Below are 11,119 nucleotides of genomic sequence, written 5' to 3' on the forward strand. Positions count from 1 at the left end.
CATTTATCAGAAACAAAAATAAATTTAGTAAACTTTCCTCACCTGAAGTAAACCTGGTAAACCTTTGTGGCAGGAATTATGGCAGCCATCAAAACCAAACTGAAAATAACACATTGAGACACTATGTTTTATTAATATTCTTCCAGATTACATTTCTATTCCTAAAAGGAAAAAATCAGGAATACATCTAAACCTAAGAATTCCATTACTTCTCAGTCCTGGGAATAGAACATGGTTAAGTTGGACCACTTCATTACTTTCTGTATACCTTAATATTAAAAAAAAATAAAAAAGTCAAATAATACTAGCTCCAGCCAGATTGCATATTGAACACAGTAGGTTGTTAATCACCCCACATCAATTTCCTGATCAAAATCCCTGATTAAGAAGTTTTCCCTCTAAATTAAGTTTATAACATTCTCTGTTGGTTGGCTCAGCCACTGGATGGCGTAGGAACTGCTCTCAGGTTTCTTGTTGCTTAGATTATCCAGCCTCAGGTGCACCATGGAATCACCCACCATCTTTGGAGGTGGAGCCAGCAGTTTTCTCCTTAACACAGTCTGCTTCAAGAGGCCTGAAGAATCAGCTCTTGAAAAAACAGGAAAGGTGGCTGTGTGTAGAGGAAAAAACGAGGAATTCTCAATGCTTCACAGAGTAGATCCTTGCAGTCAGCTGAGCCAGGTCCAGCAAGTGAGAAAACCACTGAAATCCCACCATGGGAGCAGGCACCACAGCACAAACAAACCAGACAATAAGCAGATCTCCAGTGCACAAGCTGTCCATAAATGCATCAGTCCCATGAATCATCTGCTATAAAAAGTTCAGTGTCTCATCTTCAGCATTGTTTAACTAGAATTCTGTACATTATATACAAAAATGCACAAGAATAACTGCTTGATGCTTCCAATCCTTGTTCTTTTACAGCAATGAAAAATTTTAAAAACCAGAGTCTGGACTTATAAATAGTGCAGAGAATGCAAAGGCTAAGAAGACAATTCCTCCTATGATTGTCACTGAAAGGAAAACACAAAACAAGAAGAAATTAGATGTCAAAAAGTAATTATCTTCCATGACACATTACAGACATTATTTTAAAAAAATGTCTGATTCCTAAATAACCTTACTTAGAAATTCATGCTACAAGCAGTGGATGTTGTCTCCAGCTCAGTATTGGGATGCCCATATGCCAACCCACTGCCTAACTGCATCTCCAAGGATATATTCTGGCCCACAGAAGGAAACTTTGTTTTACTCTTACTTGAGCCAGTATAAAACTAGGTTAGCACCTGCTGTTGAGTATTTGGCTGTATGGCAGAAAATAGGACAGGATAGCCTCAATAATGGCCAGAGCAAGCCATCAATTGTGACTGACATATATTTAGCATTTTTTAACACATTTTAGGCACCTGTATTGAAAGAAAAAGTATAAAAAACATTAACTGCTTGCAATGGCCACAATCTGCTAGAGGCTTGGACAGAATTCTGGGAAAGCACCACTGCATATATTCCCCAACTCTTCAAACAAACTAATGTGTCCTAGAAGGATCTTTGGTTTAATCTAAGGCTATTTCTGTGGCTCAAGATCCACACTGTGCTTGGAGCATATGAAACCACTGTTAGATCAGCATTTTGTCACCAATTTCCTTGGCAAACAAACACAACAGCATGCATGTTTCACTTTTAGCACTGAAGCTGTTTTTTTACCACCTTGCAACTACAGAACAAACATTCTGAATGAACACATATAGGAAACAGCTTCACAGGATTATTTTTGGGAGCAAGAAATCTCACCACATCATAGCACTGACAGTGGAAGCAGATTGCTGCCTAAGTTAAGGAAAAATATACAACGCAATGTAACCTTACTGGTCCTGCCTGTTGCAATTAGCAGGTATGATAAAACCCATTTATGCCACACAGAGGAGATTTTATGGCTTTTAAATGGTTGGTGTAAGTCATTAGGATGCAGTTTTCTTGCTCACCTGACAGTCTAGACTCAGAACTGCAAAAGAATTTCTATTATCCACTGTCAAACAATAAATACTGACCATTTAAAATAGTACATTTCCTTCCTCTGGTCTCCTAAAAGAAGTAGCCAATAGTGAAGTAAAATGAGGTGGGATGTAAGACTCAAAAAAAAATCCCCAAATAACCCAAAAGAAACCACCAGTTTTTATGGTTTTTCCTAAAGTTTCAAGAAACACTGTTCCCAAGCATGCAGCTCTTTACCCCACAAACATTACCAGCATTACATTTTTTTTGGTTAGAGTCAGTTTTCACTTACCAGTCCTAACAGAAATTTTTTGTGCTATCATTCTCCCTCCAATAACTGCTAAACCAGTGCATAGGCAATGTCCCACTGTTCCTCCTACTGCCACACCATAGGGATCCTAAGGGGAAAAAAAAAGCACAAAGGGATAAATAATCACTATTGAAAACCCACTAGTCCTACAACAACCTCAGAGCAGTGCTTTGATTCCCTGGTTGTAAACTGCCAGGCATGGAGGATACTGTCTAGTGATTCCTCTACTCTGCTGCTCAGCACTGTCTTAAAGACTGGTGATAGTGAACATCAGCTGGTGAGACAGACAGACTTAAACTCAGCCTAAGACAGGCGCATACAGCATGTTTCAGCCATGCAGCATCTTTAGGTTGGTAATCATAGATCCAGAAATGGCTCTGCTGTAGTTAAACCAACAAGCAACCTCTAGAGGGAAAGTGGCAGCTGTTGAAAAACACAATATGCATCAGCTGGAAGAGCACCCACCTATCTATAAAGCAAGAGCAAAATAAGTCCTTGAACTGCAAATGAAAGCTTTCAGCAGCTACAACATTCCAAGTTCTCTGCCCTGCTTCTCCCAGTTGTGCTCCACACTCTGCCCCGCTCCATCACTCAAAGGGGGAAGCATAAGCATGAAAGATCTGAAATCCAGAGGATAATAAATTATTTTATAATTTACTGTCAACAACAGCTTTTCACATCACGGAGTAACAGCAGCTCCTCAGTGTGTGAACAACGCAGTACATAAAGAGGTTTCTCAGATCCCCTTAGAAATTACACAGCTAAGGACAGCATGTGTCCCCTGCTCATCTCTATGTGACACTTTTACTTCCAAAAGGAAAAAAAAAAGCTGCTGCCATCCCCTAAGGAATGCACAAAATCTCAAAGAGGCAAACAGCAAAACTGTCTAAGAAATTCTATGGTTTGAAGACAACACTCACTAGCCCAAAAGAACCAAAACCACAAGCCAGTGAGAAAAGGTGGCAAGCACCAAGCAGTCAGGTGGAAAGCACCAGGAAGGGCAGGAAGAAGCAGGGCTGGGCCAGCAGAACAAAGAGGCCCCCAGGAGTAAGACCCAAAATCCCTGGATACCCCTACAGCCAGCAATTACCTATACAGCCCTCACTGGCAGAAGGTGGATCTCATCCCCCCATTCCATCATAATTATTCACTGATTCTGAAAGCCAGGATCAAGACCTTCAATCCTTTTTTTGTTTGGTAGCACTCTTATGAACATTTCATATTCTACAGGTACAGCCCACAGGTTTTAACTACAATGCTCAGCACTTCACAAACCAGACTAAGGAGTCTGACAGACACTTCCTAAGGGGACACTTAGGAAATGCAAACCAGAAGGCAACAATCCCCTGTAAAAAGATGGGCTTAAGCAACTTGCCTAGCAAATTGGGCAGAGGCTGTAGTGCTTCCTTTTTTTCCAAGAACAATGAGATCATCCTCTCCTGCTGTTAGCTCTAAACATCTTCCCTACACTGTAACAGAGACAAGAGGTTCCTGCAGGTTACAGCCTCCTTACACAGCCCTATTTATCCCTAGGGAACATCTCAAAATGCACCTGAAAGAAGCGTAAGTCCTAGGGAAAAAAATGTAAATTATCTCAATGCATGAAAGAGCATATGCAAGCTACTTATGTTTATTAAAAGCTTGACTATAAGCCTTCATCTTCCTTTAAGTGTAATACAGCTATATACACTCTAATCACCACAATTAATATAATTTAATTTACAGCATTACATAGTGCCCAGCAGTTTAGAATTTATTGTCCTTCTATATTAACCATATTAACTCATATTTTAACAAGAGGTATCTGAGGAGGTTATCTTTCTAACAGTTTAAAGCTTGATGGAATGGAAGTATTTTTCAAGTTACCCAATTAAAACTGAATGACCACAAAGAGCAAAGAAACATCTCTTCTGTAACATCTCCCAACAGTGTAACAAACCCCAACTGATGTCAGCTGCATGACATAAAGCAGCTATTTCCAGAAATGCCAATGCAGTCCCAATAATGGAACAGTAATTTTAAGACTACACAGAGCTTCAGTGCATTTCCTGTCAGGTCTTGACACAAAACATGTGGGGCACATCAAGGCAGCAGGTGTGAATCTGATATCTCCCGCAAGAGCATTTTGTTTCTTATCCCTCTGTGGACAACCCAAAGAAGGCAGAAGAACAGCAGGGACTCTGCAGCACTCACCTCTCTGGCAGCCAAGACTATGGTTGTTAATTGGGAACGATCGCCCCATTCTGCTAAAAATGTTAAAGTAAAAGCTTGAACAAAGATTGGTGAAATAAAGTGTAGCCATTTCTTCTGAGGTATAGTGGTGCTTGGCCCGGATTCCACATCTCCTGGCCCATTTAACAGTTTAGTTCTCTGAAGCTGTGGAGGTCAAGGGAAAAAAAAAACCAAGAAATAACCATAAAATTAAAAATGTCATCCAAACAACCCAAGTTAAACACTTAGCAATAAAGCTAGATATTTTGTTTCTAGAATGTTATTACCCACTCCCTGCTGCACTATCAACATAGTTATAGTCACCATTACAAAAAAAAGCTATATATACACATACTGTGCATACGTTCACACATACTGTGTATACATAATATATACACATACTGTGTATATGTGTACATCTCCACATCAGTGGAAATATACACACACATATACATATATATAGCTGCAATCAGCTCTAACCTTTGATTATTGTCAGTCTTGTATTGCTTACAAATAAAGTGTCTGACCATTAGAAGAAATAAAAGTAGATCCAAGAATAAGCTGCTGGTGTCCTCTCTGGTAGCAATGCATTGAAAACATATCAAAAACACCCACACTAAGCAGAAGGTCCCTTCTCTCCTAAGAAGCCAGGCTTGCCACAGGACTGGAATCACCTGCTGAAAAAGCCTTCAGGGAACCACTTCCATCCCATCTACCACACATTTTCTGTGTCAGTTTATCAGTCACAGACACAGCTGAACACCCCAAACATGACAGTGCTGCTCTGCAGCTTCACAGCTGTAATTCTTCCACCAACTGTCACCAACAGCAATTTCATTACTTACTTCCTCATCTTTTTTTTTAATTTCTGCTTGAACTTCCTCTAGCTCTTCCTGACCTTCATCTGGACTCATTTTCAAGCCTTCCCGAAGCATTCGGATGCCAAAGATTGCAAACAGTGCTGTTGACACATAGTATGTGTACACACGAGGAATAACCGTGGTGGCATAGCCAAACAAAACTGAAAAGAAAACAAATGTGTCATTAAAAAAAATAAACATGAGCATCATAATTGTTTTTCCCACATCTAAGAAATGCTTGCTAGCAAAGTCAGCAATCCAAATATCCACTGATAAATAAATATTGCATCTTTTATTAGTTCTGTATAATTTTCTAAGCTTTTGGAAGATAACATGCTAGAAACTCCAACCATTACTGGTTATGCCAGAGACTGAAGTCCACTAAGACACAGCCAATGCACTCCAGCCAAAGCTGAGGCACTGCTGTTCCTGAGAGCCAGTCCAAACAACATTATCTTTCCCATCAAGGTCTGTGGAAGTCCTGTCTTTCTCCATACACACCATTAAACTACCATCTGTAATTGTGTTAGATTAGTCATAGTGTATCCCAGGTAATTCCATTTACATGTTGGATAGCATCTCTTTCCAATCATTTCATTTATCAGATAAAGTCAGAGTAAAATTTTCAATGAGGTAAATCTACCAGGCATATCTACAAATTATCCAGCTGGGTGTATCCATGTCTGTCTTCCTTTGCCAAGTGCACATTACTGTTCCTCATATTCCCCACGTACACACAATGTGACCAACTTTGATCTTTCTTTATTTCAAAGGCAGATCCCTCTTACAGACTGAAAAGCAACCTTCACAGCATGTCTTTTAGATGTATTGAGGGTGATTAAACTAAGCCAAAACTAGTTCTTAAATAAGAAATGTCTATCCAGGACAAAGTACTTAGTTTTCACAAAGTAACACCACGTAGCATTTTTTGACAGAAAAAGGCCTATATAAATAGGAAGAAATAAAAAGTCCACGCCTTATATTCAAGGTTGTTTGGACCATACACTCACAAGTGTTTCTGCTACTTTATTCCACAAGCAATTAGATAAAAGGAAGCATATTTGCTTTGTGTGCTTTTCTGTACACACCTTTTTAGCTGAAAAATGCAATCAGAAGTTATTACATGATCTAGAAATAATTCTGCACTGCCACTACCAGAAGTAAGAATGAGACCAGAATTAATCAGCCTTATTACTCATAAACGCAGCACATACATAAATAAATAGCAGTGCTATTTGCAAAGTTAAATAAACCAGGAGTTAAACTAAATTTCTTTAAAAAGATTGAAAATACTGCAGTAAAACAATGCAAGAAAGCTAGACAAAAAGGCTTTTTCCTAGCATTTCTTACATATATAAGCATAGACACAGTGAAATAATCAGAACTGTAAGACAGTTTATTTTGTCAAGCACAGCTTGAAAAAATATCCCCAGTAGATTACTTGGAACTAAAGAGTTTAAGTGAGTATGTCTTTATGTAAGCAAGGTGGGCAACTCCACTCAGGAATTTCCAAACTCAGTTTGCATAAAACAAGGGCAAGAGATAGGAGAAGGAAAGGTTGTGGGGGAGGAAGAACCAAACAACAAAACAAATTCCTTTCTGAAAAGGGAATAAATAATTGGGAACCTCTAAACTGGGGGATAAAAGCAGAAAAGGGAGCTTTTATAAGAAAGCATTAAGAAAGATTTGAAGAAATTTGTATAGAAAAAGAGAGCCATAATGGGCAGGAGAAATTACACACAATGCAAGTGGGAACTGCTCTAACTAAAGCTGCAACAGTTGCAGCAGTGTGTGTACACAGCAACAGCTACACACCCAAAAACCATTCACAGAAACACTTGCCAAGCAGCCTGTGCCAGAGAACTGGCTGTCTCCAGCGTGTAGAAACCAATCATCACTATTTCAAGGATTTCTGAAATGGGCATGGTTAGAAATGGGCACACAGACAAACTCTGCGCTGCACCTGGTCTACCTGAAGCTGCTCCATTTTACAAACACAGCTACCTGAGTGCCCATGGCTACAGGTTCCTCAAGTGCCCCCTGACACCTTACTTTCCACTCCTGCCCCTCCATATTCCACTTACACAGCTCCCAGCACACATCCAAACAGCTCTGTGTGCAGGAATACAAGTCAGATGAGGAAAATGTGTCATCGTATAAAGAATCTTTTGCCTTAGGAGGAAAAGCTCAAGCCACTCCCACATTCCCTTTAGGCACACTAATTTAACAGGAGCAAAAAAAAACCCAAAAAAACAAAAAAACAAACAAACAAAAAAACCCAAACCAAACAAACAAAACCAAAACCAAAAAAATCCAGTCCAAAAATCAAAGGAAGTGCTTAGGCTCTCCATCTCATTCCCCTTCCTTAAACACCAGCTGAAGCCTAGGGAACGCAAAGACTTTGTTAGAGGGAAGAGCCTAAATACTCCATCTGAGATGCCACGCTCCACATGAAAAGCTTCACACTCTCCTCCAAACAGAAAACTGTGTGTATGTACTATCTGCATTCCACTTAAGGTTTTTGGATAAACACATACCCATCACTTCCTTAAGAGATAAAACAAAGCAGAAGGAGCAGCGTGCTGACCTGACAAACACGTCATGAGTCCCAGGGCAAGCATGGCTCCGGCCAGCACGGTCAGGCGGTTGTAGCGCATGGCCATGATGGCCGCGATGAAGAAGGTCTTGTCCCCCAGCTCCGACACGATGATGACCGAGATAGCAGCCACGAAGGCATGAATAAAGCCCAGGTTGGTCTTGTCAGCTGACTCTTCACTGACAACGTGGACTGGAGCAACCAGCGAGGAGCCTTTCTGTAAGAAGGGGGGGGAGAGAAAGACAAAACAAATCCTAAACACTCGTCAATTAGGCTTGAGTGCTTGGTACACAGAAATACAAAGCCTTGTACTTCTCCTGTCACAGCACCCTGTGTAGAGTGACATTTTAAGCAGATACACCTCTCATGTTCATTAATGACCATTAACTAGTTCCTGGCTGCCACCCACCTCAAATTGCCAGTTAGGCACTTGGCAAGAAGATCCTGCTGATTATTAAAACATTACTGCACTGTGCATGCTATTACCGGAACATGAGAACCACCATTACAACAAAACATGGTCAGCTCAGGTGCAGTATTGCTGTCTTGAAAATCCCTACCCATTTTATGACCTCAACCATGAACAGCTTTCTGATAGAAATATTAGTAAGTGCTTCAAAATAAAACTGGGTGACTATGATACCTTAGGAAAAAAAGAAGCCCATTCAAAAATGGTCAGGATAATTTCCTTCCCTTGCAAAATCTCTGCATCTCAGACGCATTAAAATTTCATAGATTCATAGAATGGGTTGGGTTGGACGGAACCTTAGCAATCATCTGGTTTTAATACCCCTGCAATGGGCAGCAACATTTTTCACCAGACCAGATTGCTCAGAACTCCATCCACCCAGGCCTTGAACACTTCCAAGGATGGAGCACCCAGTACCAGTGCCTAACCCATCTCACATGAAAGAATTTATTCCCATTACCTAGCATACACTTTTACTGATTGAGCCCAAGCCAAATTTTATACCAGTTTCCATCAGCTTCTTCTGCACTTGCTCTGTGTTTGCTGAAAACTAACTTTAAGGCTCTCCAGTGTTGAAACCAGACCAGCACACTCCAGTTCCCACTCACTCACCGAAGTGTTTATTCTACACACAGTAAGGTATCTGTGATCAAACACAAGGCCCAAGATCTCCATGTTCACATCCCTGACCAGGGATGGCTGAGAAAGCTTGTTCCAGCACATCCACCAGCAGAGACAGCCCGCAGCCTGCTCTGACATGACGGCTTCCCAGCATTCCACTTGCTGCCAGCAGTGCTCCAAGTTTCCTGGTGTTGATATTTAGCTCCCACGCTCTGTGTGACACGCTGTGACTTCCCCGAGTTCCTTCACCTTTTGCAGCACTCTGTGTTTTCTGGTTTGTGCATGTGACACCAGGCGTGCTCCATGTGCAACACCAAGCCACACGCCAGGAATTTTTCCATCCCTCTGTGTGATCAGTGGAACTAGAATCCCCTCACCGAGAACACTGCTGAATAAGTTTTAACGCGAAGGAATTTATATTAATTGTTGAGAGAAAAAACCCAGCAGCTTTGGAGCAGCAACAAAGCCTGCTTTCAGCTGCTTCTGCGGGGGCAAGGGAGCACTGACCACTTTCCCATGTCGGACGCAGATGTCCCTCTTTTAGCAGAAAAAGGGGAGGATGCGGTGGCCCTCCAGCCCTCCTCTTTTTCTGCTAAAAGCGGGGAATTTCGGAGCCCGACGGCCCCCGGAAGCGCAGCGCGGCGCCGGCCGAGCGCTGCCGCGGGGGGCACAGCGCGGGCAGCCGGCGCGGCCCGTCCCCGCCTCACCTCAGCCCGCGGCTCCGCTCCCTGCGCCGCCGGCGGTGGCGGCGGCTCCTTCTTCCTGCCGGGCTCTTCCTCGGGAGTGGCGCGGAGCCGGGCCGGGGCCGCCAGCAGCAGCGCGGCCGCCAGCAGCAGCGCGGCGGCCCGCGGGAGCGGCGGCGGGGACCCCATGGCGGCCGAGCGCGGAGCTGGGGGGCGGCGCGAGCCCCGGTTGAGGGCGCCGCGTCACCGCCCGCGCCGCGGCCCCGCCGCCGCCCCGCCCGCGCCCGCTTCCTGCCGCGCACGGACGGCCCGCCCCGCCGCGCTGCCGGGCCCGCCGCCGTGTGCCGGGGGGCTGGGCCCGCCGCCGTGTGCCGGGGTGACCGGGCGAGGGTCGGCACCCCCTCCCTCCTTCGGCTCCCGGCGTGGCGAAGCGACGGGCAAAGGTGGCTGCGCTGCGTTCCCGCGGAGCGGGCGAGTCCAAGCGTGTCCCTTCCCCGTTCGGGGTTGCCTGCGGGCAGGGAAAGGGCGCAGCGGCAGGGACGGGCAGCGGCTGCGTGAGGCGGCAGAAAAATCCGCATAGGAACGGCCCGGACACGTCTCGGTTTCGTTGTTGGCCAAGTGCGCAGCAGCGCTTCGTGTATGCGTGAGCCCAGCAGGGCCCGAGCAAGGAATCACAGAGCGGGTCGGGCTGGCAGCGACAACAGCGGCCATCCCATCCGAGCCCCTGCTCAGGCACGGCCAGCCCGTCCGAGCCCCTGCTCCCTGCTCAGGCATGGCCATCCCATCCGAGCCCCTGCTCAGGCACGGCCAGCCCGGAGTACATGGCCCAGGGCTGTGTCCTGAATAGCTCCAGTGAGGGAGACTCCACAGCCTCTCTAGGAAATCTGTTCCAGTGCTCAGTCACCTGCACAGAAAAGAACGTCTTCCTTATATTCAGGTGGAACTGCATGTGTATCAGTTTCTGCCCATTGCCTCCTGTCTCGTTGGTTGGCACCACCAAGGGGAGCCTGAATCCATCCTCTTGGCACCACGCCCACCTCTAGATACTTGCAGACATTGATGAGTTCCCCTCTCAGTCTCTTCTTGAGGATGAACAGGCCCAGCTTCCTCCACCTTTCCTTGTGTAAGAGAGATGCTCCAATCCCATAACCATCTCTGTTGCCCTTGCTGGACCTGCTCCAGGAGCTCCATGTCTCTCCTGAACTGAGGAGCCCAGAACCCAACACAGCACTCCAGGTGATGCTCTCCCAGGTGAGCTGTGTGCCCCAATGCTCTCCACAGAGCAAGGACAGGAATGTGCTTCCTGAGGAGCAATAAAGCTATTGCTCATGTTTTTCAAATACATAAGCTCAATTTTGAAAAACCATTCAAAATAGA

The 11,119-nt window shown here is 44.5% G+C and overlaps 1 protein-coding gene across 1 annotated transcript; it reads right to left on the reverse strand.

The window, feature by feature from the left end:
- Nucleotides 1-113: 113 nt before the first annotated feature.
- TMEM165 (transmembrane protein 165) lies at nucleotides 114-9,931 on the reverse strand. Its single transcript, XM_063157257.1, has 6 exons — nucleotides 9,767-9,931; nucleotides 7,961-8,186; nucleotides 5,359-5,534; nucleotides 4,496-4,678; nucleotides 2,285-2,390; nucleotides 114-1,013 (listed from the first exon to the last, which is right to left on the reverse strand). Exons 1-6 carry the CDS (start codon nucleotides 9,929-9,931, stop codon nucleotides 937-939), a joined length of 933 nt encoding a protein of 310 aa, XP_063013327.1. The 3' UTR covers nucleotides 114-936.
- Between the last annotated feature and the right edge of the window lie 1,188 nt (nucleotides 9,932-11,119).

This window comes from Melospiza melodia, chromosome 5 (genome assembly GCF_035770615.1).
Source record: "Melospiza melodia melodia isolate bMelMel2 chromosome 5, bMelMel2.pri, whole genome shotgun sequence".
Lineage (NCBI taxonomy): Eukaryota > Metazoa > Chordata > Aves > Passeriformes > Passerellidae > Melospiza > Melospiza melodia.

Coding starts and splice junctions, on each gene's coding strand:
- TMEM165 (XM_063157257.1), bottom strand. CDS start 9,931: ATGGGGTCCCCGCCGCCGCTCCCGCGGGCCGCCGCGCTGCTGCTGGCG. Junction 8,187..9,766: donor GAGCGGAGCCGCGGGCTGAG/GTGAGGCGGGGA, acceptor CCCTTCTTACAG/AAAGGCTCCTCGCTGGTTGC. Junction 1,014..2,284: donor AAAAATTTCTGTTAGGACTG/GTAAGTGAAAAC, acceptor TTTTCCTTTCAG/TGACAATCATAGGAGGAATT.